Source organism: Thunnus albacares, chromosome 8, assembly GCF_914725855.1.
Source record: "Thunnus albacares chromosome 8, fThuAlb1.1, whole genome shotgun sequence".
Lineage (NCBI taxonomy): Eukaryota > Metazoa > Chordata > Actinopteri > Scombriformes > Scombridae > Thunnus > Thunnus albacares.
In genome coordinates, this window is record NC_058113.1 from 24,596,465 (window position 1) to 24,611,145 (window position 14,681).

The following is a 14,681-nucleotide window of genomic DNA, read 5'->3' on the forward strand; positions in this document are numbered from 1 at the left end:
ACATGTTTTTAAAAGTCAAATCAAGTAGAAAACTTTCAACATTAGTCTTTATAGTGCCAAAGTCCCTCTTTTTGTTAATATATTTCCACCGCAGCTCAACAGGGAAACACAAAGAGGGAATTTGATCCTAAAAAGACTGTAAATGTGGCAGATATCCATTTGACTAACTCAGACTGCTGAAGCCTCAATTAAGCTTCAGATCGACTTTTAAATGCATTTTTGTACAAAATCACTGTCTTTCAGTGGTAACAATCCAATCATTGCTTTAAGAAAACATCTCCAACAACAGATTTTAAATCACAGAACTTTTATTTTTTTCAAAAGGGAGAAAAATCCACATTCTCAGGTAAAGAGATGTTGGGGGGGAGGAAGGGGGCAAGAAAAGTGGGACAATGTGAGAAGCAGGAGCCATTAAATACAGCTGCTGGGAGGTTATACATAATGATCACATGAGCCAATAAGCTTTTTCTACAGCGCCGGCAAGAGATTTGACACAGATCTGCTTTTAGTCAGGATTTTCAGAAAGAGCATATCAACAAGAAAAAGGGGCAAAAAAAGAGGGGTGGGGGGGGTGGGGGCAATACATAGTTTATCTTTCAGATTCTTCTAACTTTTGGCCAGCAGCAATAGTTTTTAAGTAAGAAATCAACTTTTGGATTAAAAAGTGGATAAACCATGGCACCCAAACAGTTTAGGGAGGGTGGGGATGGGTGGGGGGGGAGGTGGGAGAGTAAAATGAAAATCAAGTGGAAGAGGGCAGTAGAAGAGCAGCCATCTTGTGAGAGGAAGCTGGGATCTCATCGATGTGAGTTCAGGAGACATCTGAAACACATTAAATTAACAGATGAGTGTTACAGGCAGACAAAAAAATAAATAAATAAATGAACATAAGATCATAATTTTAAAATCTGGACACAGATAAACCAAAAAAAAAACCCTAACCGTGTCTTTGTGTAAAAACAAACAGAAAAGTGCAGTTTGTGATACTTACAACTAGCAGGCCGGGCCCCGTATCTTCGCATGATCTGGTCTTGTGTGAATTTCACAAAAGATTCATATTGTTCTGGAAAGACGAGATAATACAGGTGAAGCTGTGTGCTGTAGTGTTGTAGATTCAAAACACCAGATGGGGCAAAGAACTGAGTGATTAGTTTTCCTTCAGTCGCTAAACAAAACTAGAGCCTCCTTATTGAACTACAGCTGCCATCACATAATGTCCTTCCCTGCCCGTTTACAGTCTTAGCATCAAGAAGCAAATATGAGCTCTGTACGAGGAAACCACAGACTCCTAGCACTGTTATGATGTGAAAAAGATGCTCAAGATGCTCATTCACAGTGGCATTTTTACCGTACGTGCTGTCCAGATGTATTGTGAGTGCTGTTATTATTTTTTTTTAAAGGGAGGAGTGATCGTTACCTGCGAGTTTTGTGTTAAGGATCTGTTCATACTCCTCCCGGATCTTCTCCTCGTGGTCTTTGAGCAAGCGCTCGCACAGGTAGCTCACCTGCCTCAGTGTAAACGAGGGCTGGTCCTTCCTTGAGGCACCTGAGACATAGGAAAAAAAAAAAAAAATCAGATCAGCTATAAAAAGGCTGGATCACCGACATCTCCAGTGCGGTGATGTGTCACACAGACAGAAACGTCCTCTCTCTCCAGAAATAGGTGCTTAGCCAGGCGCAAATTTACAGCTCTGCCCGACAGGGTCATGCAGCACTAATGTGGGTCCTTTCTCTGAGCTTCCCCAATGTCTCGGTCACAGTGCAACTGGAGCCAGCTTTAGCTAAGGTGATTCATTACCCAGCAGCCTTACAGATCTGCTATGAGCCGTTTAGACTAAAATGTAAATCACAGGCGAGGGTGGCAGAGCAAGGATGAAGGTTTAACGGTCTCAGAGACAGAAAGAGGCCGGTTAGTAACAGTGTAGTCAGTGTGATGTGTGAGACCATCCTGTCGAGTGAGAGGAGGAGAAAAAAAAAAGAAAAAAAAAAAGCACAGCCCGAAGGCCTTGGATAACGTCTCACACCTTAACTGCCGAATTGTGCTGAACGCATCAAACTGCACCACTACTCTTGCAGCACAAATGTGATGTTTTACCTGCTAACAGAGTACATCTACCACAGTGTTAGTCTAATCTTTATGTGCAAATATGTAAACAAATGGTGCCAGACTAGTAGGTAGTTATTTGGCTTCATGTTTTTCAGTATATAATTGTAAAAAAGTATAAAGTTGGTATATAATGTATGTACGGCAGGGATGTCCTGATCCAAGTTTTTTTTGGCACCAATCCTGATCTGAGTCCTTTAATTTTGAGTATCGAGTATCAATACAGAGTCAAGACACTTATATTTACGTAATTATTGATTAAGTGTCTGACATTGAAACAAGTGTAGCCTACCAAAACTGGCACACCTCATTTTTCAGAAGCTTCTAATCAAAATACTGAGGGTTTTCTAAACTATCAATAGAGTCATCTTAAATTATCGATATGTTATAAATGAAACATTAACAGGGAGAATTAAACTCTTGAAACTGATGTGACCTGTGTCATAACCGAGTCAGTCAATGCTGGCTCTGTAGAGCCCCGCTGAGGCTGAGGTGGACAAAACACAGTAAATTACAGTAGAGAAAGGATCTGCATTTGATTGGGTTTATTTTGGCCAATACCAAACCAATGTCAACCCCATCAGGATATTACTACATGGACTTAATATTTTGGAAGGAAAAAAAAAAAAAACTTCATTGTTTGCTCTGAGATTGAATCTGTGGAAACCATCAAGAATTCAGTTACAATTTGCTTTTCTTTGTTTATTCTTCTGCAGTTTTTTAACCCAGATTTATTACCTGTTTTACAAAGAAAAGGTTATATCATGTTTCATTTTTTAGTTCTTCACATTATCAAACTAAATGTAAATTATTTCATTATTTCAATTTCCACTTCATATAAATCTTCACTGTTCAAGCTTTAACACAACTTTGATTTGTTTTTATGAAACAAATATGTATCGCTTGTTTGGAGTTCCATCCAAAAACATCTATAACATGTAATGATATTCTTAGAAAATGATAATCAAGCAAAGAATTTCAACAAGGTAAGATTTAACTAACATGAATAGCACAAGTAGCATGATACAAAAAACTACAAACCATCATTATCTTATCATTTGTTACTGTTGTACGGCTAATGATCGACCATAAACCTGGCTTACAGAGATGTTTTCTTGTTTTTTCTTATGGTTTAGACGTTTCAGCTGTTGTATTCACATGTTGTAGACTTGCTACCCTGTCAGTCAGACTATTTGATTACCTGCAGAAGTTCAACTTCCTACTACATTTCTTTTTTTTTTTTAATCTTTATTAAACTCAGGTTTTTGTTGAGATTGAGATCTCTTCTAAACAGACCTAAGAACAAACCTGTAGGTTGGCATTGATAAACAACAAAAACATTAAAGCACTATAAACAGTTCATGGGTGTTTGTACAGCCTACAGTAAATTCTCTTACCTGGTGCGGAGCTGGGAGCGTTGATGGAGGAACTGGGGCTGGGGGCGTCACTGGAGCTACAGGCCTCAGTCTGGTTGAAGGCCCCTTCCAGCTGCCGCCGCCTCTGGATCCGGCTGTACTCCTGACGGAGGTTCTGGAAGATCTGCTCTGTAGGCACAGGGACAAAAATAGCTTAAAAATCAGGACAGAGGACACTCAAGAATGGTGATTCTCATTGTCACACCTTGGGAAAGGAAATGAACCAATATGACCCTGACCATGATTTCTCGTTACAACACACATATTCCAGCCGTTGGGAATTAGGTAATATGGGGGGTTTCCAGACTCTCTGCCTTTTCTGGTTTTCAAGTAGTGCTCTGCTGAAGTCTTTCATTTTATATTAAAGCATTATAAATCTATCCAGCAGTGGTTGTCCCAAATGTTTTAAATTTAATGAATCAAACTGTGATTTATTATAGGAGGAGTATAGTGCTCTCTGAACGTTACGCCCATCAAAACCACATTCATCCGACGTTGAATGTATTCCAGCTTGAATGGGGACCATTACAGGAAGACACAATCATCCACAGTTATCTTGAGATAAATAGCTACGCTCCCTTCCTCTGCGCTATCTCTCACCTAACATGGTTCCAAAAGATCGTCGGCAGGAAGTAGAGTCTTGAAATTAACATACTTACTACAGCTGTGACAATGAACACACAACTGACTTTGGACACTTTCTGATCTTATGACTGTATCACTTTCACTTCTCCTTCAAGTTTTTCATGACGTCGGCATCATGCCAACTACAGCTGGTGAAGAGGCTCAGGTCTCGGCTACAATATAAATCACTGTTCTTTACTGCGCAGTAAACAGCATAAGAGCCTCTTCTGTGGTCTGTTTAGTGGTTGAACAGATACTTGAAGTTTTTGTGGATTATACAAAACAGACGGATAAGTGTAGGAAGAGCCGAGTGACACTAGACTGCAATGTAGACTATGTTAAACAAGACATTATTTGTCTCTCTATGAGATAAACTTGACTACCAGAGCTTCTCCCTGAATCTAGGCTTTTTGAAAAGGTGATAAGCACACACATGTTGTATAGGTACAGCCATGATAAACAGGCCAATACATTAGCTAGTACATGTGCTTAAGGAGATTAAGATTATCTGCAGTTAAGTTTAGCATGTATAGAAGACTGTAATTATCATATGCTTTGTTATATTGTTGGGGCATTGTGATTGAAACTGGAGCTTAACAATGTAAAACCACTAGCAGTGGTTTTCATAGATCATTGTGCATTCAGGGACATGACTGAGGATGATTTTCTTTCCAAACTGCTTGTGTTGTCTGGATTCATCTTAGTGTGTCAACTTATTTGTCTATCCAAACAGTACAGACAGACAAAAATACAAACTGGAAACTGGCACAGCAACTCTCAAGTAAAAAGCACAACAACTACATGACACTTAACCAAATTAGGCAATGGTATGGTGTGGGGCGGTAAACAAGGCTCTCTTTGTTGTGAGCCTGTGATAACAAACTAATTTCAATTTCACTTTAAGGTCCTGTTTACACGTTGCATTAACACGCGTCTTGGGTGATCAGATCACAGGTAGACAGCTCTTTGTACGTCCGTTCACGCCATTAGTATGTGTCTCCACATGCATCTCGAGTGACCACTTGTGATCAGATCTCACTTCCCCACTCTATATGCAAATAAATACGTACATCATTTCCATTTGCAAAGACCAAATGCGTTGCTGTTTTTCACCGGTGGGAGGACCGGGTCCATGTAGGCCCTACTTTCCATCCAATGCTGCGTACAACTTTTTTGATAACATGAAAATTGTGTGCTCCCTCATGAAAATATGCAGCCAGGTGTAAACAAGGCCTCAACACTTCGTTAGAAGTCTGTGTCATAGCTGCTGCATTCAAGGAAGCTCAAACATCCAAGATCTGTGTGTTGGTTGGCAAAAAGCATGGTATTCACAATTGTCATTATGTTGTCTTTGATGTCATGAAAAGCCGTTTGACAGGTGGATCTAAAGTCTGTAAGAGATGTCGACACTTCCCATAAGCACCTAAAAATTTAATCTGATACATTACCATCTCAAGAAAATTGGGGTTCGACAAGTCAAATCAACAGTTGCAGTGGAGGTAGAAAATCAGTCTAAAAATGTTTGGTATGCCTTGAACTGTGGTCAGCAGTGCAATGATGGATATGCAATTTACAGTTCATTTGTTCTTAAACTTGTTTAAAAAAAATATATCTTTAAATGCAGCTACTGTAAGTAATGTGTAAGATAAGAAGGGTCATGATAATGTGATTCCTGCACAGTGACTGTCCAGTGTCAAACCATCCTAAACATAGGCCATAGCTAACACACACATATCACATTATAAAGGTTAAAGTTCAAAGAAGTCGTGGGGGGAAAAAAAACCCAAAACAAAACAGAAAAACAACACGGCCTCAACCAGAGCTGATAACCAAATGTAAAGGCAAGACTTTATCTTACTCAATTCCAACAGGGGGTGAAGTCTCTATACGTGTTGCTTCTATCTGGGGAACCATGCCTCATTTATCTTGGGTGGGGAGAGAGCAAGAAGCCATGTTGCCACTTCAGCCTGCACATCAGTAAGCTTGTTTGAACGGTGGGGAAAGCAGGGTTTTCTCTACAGAGCCATTTTAAGAAAGCCATGTTATGTGCTCGTGCATTATTGAACCGGTGCCTTCACCGACTCCCCTCCTCCTGCTGTATTGAGGCCTCTGAAACCCTCCAGCATTAACAATACAGGACACTAATCTGACGGGCTCTGTTTACATAGCTGCAACTGGGCTTTTCACTCTTAATAAAGCCACGTCACTGACAGCAGACAACTTCATTCCTAAGCTACAACTGTGCCGCAACTTGGGCTGAAACTATCAGTCGACCGATGAAAAAAAAAAAAAAAAAAAACAACATTCATTTAACGCTATTTCAATGAAAAATGTTCACAGGTTCAAGCTTCTAAAAAGGTGTGAGGATTTGTCATTTTATGCAATTATAGATTAAATATCTTCAGGTTTTGGACTGTACGTCTGGGGGGGGGAAAAAAACAAGAAAACAATGTCAAGATGTGACTTTGGGCTTTGGTAAATTGTAGCGGGCATTTTTCACAATTTTCTGATATTTTAGAGACTTATTTAACAAAAGTAATTCAATAAAATTGCATAAATATTTCTAAAGAGTAAGATTAGATAAAAGAGAAATCAAGTCAAGGTCCTCAGGTAATTAGAGCAGTGCAATGCATTGTTTGGGGGGGACTGTACAAGTTTGGAAAATAGCTCAATCAGTCAGTCAGGTGGGGCTATGTGAGAAAAAAAAACAGTGAGCAATACTGATTAAACACCTGGTTGAAGTTTCATAATGTATTTCATTCATTCATGCATCAGCTTGAAGTGATCCATGACAGTGACATCAGACCTTGATCAGAGTTATAAAGATAAGCCCATTGCCCAAGTCCTGCCTGTCTGCTCTGCCAAAACATCTTGTGGCTGAATCTGTTTTGATTAGTAAGGGGAATTTTGTGTGTGCGGAAGACACTAACAGTCTTTTTCTGTGTTTGTTTGTGGGGTGGGGGTTGCAGAGCTCTCCACCTCCACTTACCAATTTCCTGGGGGAAACCCTGTAGTAGAAAAGGGAACTCAACCAAATTGTTGCTTAAAGGAACAGAGACAGTATGAGCGAAGGAGCACAAGAGAAAGATGCTGGCTCAAGAGAGTTAAAAACAGAAACTGACTGATTTATTTGGTTCTATAATTCTGTGCAATTCTATCATTTTGTGTTGATGTGCATGAACTACATTTGCGGAGTTTAGAGTCTTTGAATGCCATTGTCAAGGGATTAACCTGTGACAGCAGTCTGACATGAATCATGGTTCAACAATAAGACTTGTCCGATTGCCCAGGCCAAGTAAAATGCCACATCGGGCTAGTAAATCTAGTAACTCACTTGCCCAATCAGGCAAGTGAAAAAAAACATTAACATTGAACCCTGGGAATGGGTCCAATTAGCTGAAAGTGCACCTTCTGTATGAGAGACGTATAACTGTGTTCATTAAGCTGGACATGTTGCATCCAGATTTCTGACTCAACGTAGTATAAAAATGTTGGGACATATCACTTCTCCTGAGTACATTTGACTGACAAGTGAAATCCCTCCCATGCTGCCTGTCACTTCCAGCACTACCAGCTACTAGTAGCTCAACTGTGGGTGTTGCTTGGCAACAATGACCCTGCCACAACCAGGGCAAGCAATCAATCACAGAGACTTCCGGGAGCCAGGGAAACACAGTGGAGAAAGCCTCAGCTAAAAGGCTTAGGCACTGGCCAAACAGTGAATACGACAAGAGATCGGCCAGATAGATTGGACATGGTGGTGGAGAGAAAACAAAGCTGACTCATTTCATTTCACCCTCCACTGCCAAAGGATTGTGGGGGGAGGGAGGTTTTCAGTGTCCCGACTGCCAGGAAGTAGCTTTTGATGCATTATGGGTCAGTTCAAGTTACCCCTCCGCAGTAAAGACTAAGATTGACCACCATCAGCTGGAAAACAGCAGAAATGGGAAATAGCTACTTAACAACTGACTATCAAGAAGCTAGCTACTGAACACTGCAGCCTTCTTTGTGCCACAGCAATCCCTGGACTTATGTTTCCATACCTGAAATTGATCACAATGACTTCCATGCTGTGAGGTATACAGATTTTAAATGCGGGGAAAGAGAGACCACTGGTATGGGATCAGCACACTGTATCAGAAGAGGAACTGACTGTTGTTTGATTTTTCATCTTCATGTGCAAAATAAAATCCATCGTTACCCTGTCACCAAGAGCGAACATCTTCCTAACAAGACAACAGGCTGTGTGTAGTCCTGAATACTTGAACACTACTGCAGCCTGAGCCATTTGAACTTTGACCTGCACACTTTTCTGTCCAAGTTGTAAACCACACAACAGTCATGCAGCCAAACCTTTGAGGTAACATGCCCCAGGAAGTCAATCAATCTGTCATCTGGGGGAATTTTACCAAAGCACAAGCCCTGACTAGTAGAAACAAGTATGAGGCAGAGAAGAATAGAGTATGTGATGCTATCTACATGATGAAATAATTACCTAAAGACACCTTGGAGGTGTCAGCTCCCTGTGTCTCACTGACACACACACACACCCCTGCTCACTGCAACCAAACCTGACTAGCTGGAAAACATGTGTGGGTAGAGACGGGTGGGAAGGATGACAGCTGACCTTTTGCTAAATTCAAAAATGCTTTCACTTGGCAAACCACAACAGAAAGGCAGGCTAGCAGCACTGGTCCCATGAGGGGCCTCTTTCTGGGTGAAGGTGAGCATAATACCTCGTGTCTGCAGCAGACAAACATTACTTCACCCTTGCAGCTGCTGTGCTGTAATTCAGCCAGCCAGGCAGAGTCTGAAGGAAATAGAAGGCATGTGAGGCCCGTTGTTCAGGCTAGATCAGCAATGTCAGACCAGACAACCTGGAATAAACTGATTCTGATGATTAATGTGTACTACTAATATACAGCATAGCAACACTATGAACCACATATAGTAAAAAAAGTCAGACTGTATAAATATCGTGACCAATGATCGTGGCAAGAAAACGTTTTTGGCTAACCAGGATGAGTGTTCAGCAGAACAGAAATAAATGCATTTCACAGGAAGCCAGCTGTGACGACATCTCCATCAACACCCACATCTGTGTGCATATGTGTTATTGCTCTCTGCAAACCTTCCCAGGCATTTGCTATGAAAGATGTATGTCCTGCACCCCCCCCCCCCCCCTCCCCCAGCGTCATCTTGCTTCATGATGTGCACCATGAAGCACATTTTTTTCTCACAGTGCAAAAACAGGAACAACAAAGACCATGATTTGCCCTTTGCCTTGAAAAGATATAACACTGGAGGAACACTTAACATAAGGGCAGGGTGGACTCAAGTTATTGTTGTTTAAATGAAAATAATTTTCACTAATAGCTTTTAATTCACTTTCATTTTTCCAGGTAACATACAATATCCACCTTATTCCAGGTGAATAAGAAAAACGGATCAGGAAGCACAGAAATAAGGAGGAAATGCTGCCAAGAGTCACAGAGCAATAACTTATCATGTGCCTCAGCCTTATTGACTGTCAATGGATTTCTAATCACTGGGATGCATATAGTGACATAATAGTTAGAGGGCTTAGCTCAAGTAGTAGTGTTGTCTCAATCTTGTAATCCTTTCACATTTCAAATCATTACCATATAATTCCAAGAACATCCAGCAATTTTTGAATAGAATTCAAAAAAACAACAAGAAGTGGGCCTCACTGCTGTCATGCTGCCCAATCTCAGTGTCTGGCACATACAATAAGCCTCACTGGATTGCAGTGGAGACATCCTGGCAATTATGTCTACTTGTGCGCCCCACACCCGTCCAATGCTCACAGCGGTGCTGCATTTTCAAGTGAATGGGAGAGAAGAGTACAGGCATAAAGGAAACGAACAATGCCTCCCAGGCCTGAGGAGGAAAAGGAATGGTTGTGGTGCACAGTGGTAACTCCCCCACCTCCATGCAAGACAATTGTGGCACTAAAGCCAAGGAACATTACCCAGGCAGCTTCTAATCAACAGCCTGCAATGATGTGCCTGCTGCTGTGATGCCATTTGTCTTCTCATGAGAGCCAACAGGCCAGATTATCACCCAGGTGTTACAGTATAAAGAGAGCTTAGTATAGATCTTTTGTCTTGACATCCTACCACCTTTGAAATGAATTCTTAATTGAATATATTCATTGACTGAATAGCTGAGTATCTATCCAAACCAATGGCTGCATATTGAGCATAAGGGCAGTCATAACTCTTTACTACCTCAATGCTAGAAAGAATATTTGATTCAACAAAGCAAAGAACTTTGCATCTAATATTTTCAAGAACAAATCAACATTAGCCAATGTAAGCTAACTGTCTACTAACTATACAACGAGCTGGCAAGACGTCACCAAACAATACCTACAGAGCCACTTTCCACTTTTGAACGTGTAAATATTTATTATGATCAGTAACATTATTAGTCGGTAACTTAGCGACGACATTCCCCTTACTGACGTTAGCTCAGCTAAGCTAACGTTTAGCCTCCAACCCCCATTCTGATTCTCTCAACTAACGTTAGCTAGCTATCCACTCCACCCAAACCCCCTCCCCCATGACACCCACCCTGAAACGCAGGGGGGAAAAAAACGTCAAATTTGGTTTAATTATATACCTGGAGTGAGCCTGTGTTCGCCTCCCGTGGCCTGAGGAGACATCGAATGCGTTGGGCTGTCGACCGGGGGACGGAGGTTGCATCTTTGAGGGGACGGAGTGCTGGGAGTCCCCGGTAGTGGATTGCACCTTCTCCGCTTGGGAGACTGGGGACTGAGGAGGGCCTCAAACTCCATCGACCGCTTTAACGTAGCTCCACAAGCCATGTTAGCTAAACAAAACGGGGGGGAAAAAACAAGTTGGAGAAAAACGACCCGCAAAAAATGGGGGTTAACGCTCGTGTTAGTGCGTTAAACGTTGCTCTAAATTGTTGAGCCTTTCTTCCTCTACAACAACGGATTTTCTTCTCTGAGTAGTCAGCCAACTGCCGAGTCTGCCTGCTGAATTTTTAAAACGTCACAATGGCAGGTCGTACCATTGCAGAGCAGAGATGGGGGGGTTGTCAGATATTTACAACAAATAATGTATAATTCACCGCTTATTTGAAATGTAAATGTGATACAAACTTAATTTTGAGTGATTTTTTTTAAACTTTTGCAACAATTTGTGACTTTGTTATCTCCTCTGCCGTCTTTACGTCGTACTTTGCCGCTGTATCACCCTATTGTTGTTGTTGATTGTTTTTCAATTGAACTCAAATTGAAGGTTCACGAGACGTCTGGTGGTGGCGGTCAGGTAAATCAGGTAAGATGAAAAATGAACTCCAAAGTGATGATGTTTGACTTTTTTTAAATCTCATTTGGTGCTGCAACTAACGATTATTTTCCTCACCGATTATTCCGTCAATTATTTCGTCAATTAACCATTTTGTTGTTTGGCGTGTAAAATGTCAGGAAATAGGGGAAAAAGGTCCATCACAATTTCACAAAGCCAAATATGACGTATTAAAATGTATTGCTTTTTGTCCGGCCAGTAGTCAAAAACCCAACGGTATACAGTTTACTATCACAGAAAACTAGAAAATATTCACATTTGAGTTGCTGGAAATTTATGGCATTTTTTTCTTTAAAAATGGATCAAAACTATTAATCGATTATCAGAAAAGTTTGCCAATTAATTTTCTAATCGATTAATCATTGCAGCTCTAGTTGTAAGGGAGCCTGTCCACACTTTACACTGTCACTGAATAGAGGAATTCTAGGATAAAAACATTTGTATATAGAGATAGTTAACGTTCTGATTTTATCTTGCTATGTTTTAGCAGCTGGATGCTTTGTACCATTCCTATTGTAGCACAGACACCAATAACCAGTCACACACTGAATACAATCTATTGTTTTAGCAAACCCACAGAAACTGGCATTGTTCAGTAACGATAATAATAGTGAATCCAAGGGCGTAGGTTTGGTTTTAACTTTGGTTGGGACATTTTTTTGTTGGGCAGCCATAATAGCTGTGTATGTGCACTTGCTCTCTATCTCCCTTTTCTCTTTCATATGAGCACACAAATAAAGAATCTGACTCTGCGAAACGTTTACTTTACTGAATATGTATTTGCTGACTTGTCTGAAACCAGACTTGTAACATTAATTTTTCTCTAATTTTTATATTTGATTTTATTCATATCAATCTGAGACCAAAATAAACATTTCATAGACACAATAAAAGTTAAAAATAAATGTTTAATAACCTGTAGGTAATGTTCTACTCTGTTTAAACCAACTATCTGCCACAAGGTTTTCAAACCTCACCTGAGATTCTGCAACTCTGTCCTTCAGTTTCTTATATTGATATTTTTAAATCATCTCAAAAACTTCTACTTGTATTATTTTTCATTTGACTCCTAAACTCATGGCTAGATCTTTCACCGTGACATCAGAGCTCACCTGAGAGGCTGCAGCTCATCTGTATGTGTGTCTCTGTGCTGCTCATAACAAATTGATGCCTGACATTCACAAACAAATCATTTGTACAAGCTGTGGCAAATCTCCCTCATAAATAATATTCATGTCTCGATGACACAAAAAATCAGAAATGAAAAGTAAATTATCAATTTTAATCTTTATCATAATGGCCTACTTTTTGCAGAAAACTCACAAACCTGGAAACCCTGCAAAGATCTTACTGTTAACATTATTTGGAGTTAAAATGGTATGATTGTTTGTGATAATATACAATAATATACAAATATTGGTAGGGACAATTCAGCAACACCTTCAAATTGGAAGGGACATGTTCCTTCCATCCATACCTAAATATACGCTCACACGTTAATTCTTCACCAGTGGATGTTCCCCCAGGCTGCTGCAGTTTGATTACATGTAAAAAAGGCAAATTACGTGTGCTCGACATTTCCCTAGGAGGCACTGGACGCATGTACAATAAACAGATAAGTAACTAAATTAACTGGAAAAAACTGGTTAATGCATAACAAATTCAGTGAACACAGGCAAAACAAAATCTTGTATAGTCATTTGTATAACTGAATAACCTCTGTTTGTTTTTTGTAGCTTACATCTAGTGCACCCTATAAGTCTACTGCTGGGAATTATTCAGCAATAACAATCAAAGTGACATTGTAGAAACTTTGGATAAAAGCACTAGAGGACACTGGAGATAAGCAGTCATGTTCACCACTTACCAGCTCCCTTATATTGATTATTTAGCAGAAATATATATTTTCTTAATCTACGGTATATATATATATATATGTATGTCCTGTGATCATCCTTATGTTATTGAATTCTGGACACAGTACTCTATGTACATATATGTACATAAATGCAACTTGTCCCCCATCTTCAATCTCTTTCCCCTGACAATCCCATATTTTCCACTCAATGCTGACTGATTTCCTGACATGCTAGACTCAGTAACTTGTCTCTTTTGGCAGCAAAGATCAACCAGAAGATTGATAAAGAGGAGATACTTAAAAATCTTTAAATGCTGTATTGCAACACCAAACTGCCAACCTACTTTGTCAGTTGACAATTGGGTGAAGTTGACAGATAAGTACCAATGAATTGCTTGAAAACAAACATAAATAGTCAAAAATAGAGTATGGTCAAGAAGTATTTTTAATCATAGTGGTTGAAAAACACATGTTACTTCTCTATCTGGTTACCCTACATATGTGTGCCTGTGAGTTTAAGTGCATGTCAGTATGTGCTTTAACTGCAGCTGCCAGTTGTCACCATTGCAAAGAGTGTTCTAGTGTCTGTGCTCGTTCTCTTCCTGGCATGTGCCCCATTTACCTCGGCACACTGCTTGGATTCATGTGGTGAACACTGTGTGAAATCCTCCTATGCATGGGGCCTTTGTGGAGTCCTGGCATTCATGTGCAGATAGGATAGGCAACCCACAGGGTCCCCTGTTCCTGCACGCTCAGGGACAAACACTCAAACATAAACAAGCATACTAACAATAAATCCACCTTTCTACCAGGTCAGCACTTTAGTTCACAGGGCACAATATTTCATAGGTGTGAGAGCGTTAAAGCACTGACATGGGAGGCAGAGAGGTCAAAGGTTGTGGGTTAAATGGCCACATTACATCATCTTGACCTAAAAAAAAAAGCCCAACAGATCCTTTTGCCTGGCCTGAACCAATCACTTGATATAGAGGATTTATTTTCAATGGATCATATCACTAGCGTATTGTCCCTCCAGTTCTAAGTATAATCACAAAACACTTAATAAAACTCATTGTGTCTTACTGCAAATACATACCTATATTTTAAAATAATACATTGTTAATCATACATATTGGCAGTAACAATAAAGGTTAAAGATCCCCTTCAGACATTTAAAAATACTCTGCTTGGAACAATAATGTTTGTCTGATACAGTTTTTCCACACACAAAAAAGTAAAATTATCCTTAAAATGTTATCCTTAAAATGGCATCGACTCCTTCTCCCTCATTAAAAAGTATACGCAAATATATTTCATTTCAA

At 40.0% G+C, this 14,681-nt stretch overlaps 1 protein-coding gene across 1 annotated transcript; it reads right to left on the reverse strand.

Moving 5' to 3' along the window:
* Positions 1-290: 290 nt before the first annotated feature.
* On the reverse strand, positions 291-11,170 carry akirin1 (akirin 1). The gene is made up of 5 exons (XM_044359884.1): positions 10,789-11,170; positions 3,502-3,648; positions 1,418-1,546; positions 992-1,063; positions 291-822 (listed from the first exon to the last, which is right to left on the reverse strand). Exons 1-5 carry the CDS (start codon positions 10,991-10,993, stop codon positions 812-814), a joined length of 564 nt encoding a protein of 187 aa, XP_044215819.1. The 5' UTR covers positions 10,994-11,170; the 3' UTR covers positions 291-811.
* Positions 11,171-14,681: the final 3,511 nt, after the last annotated feature.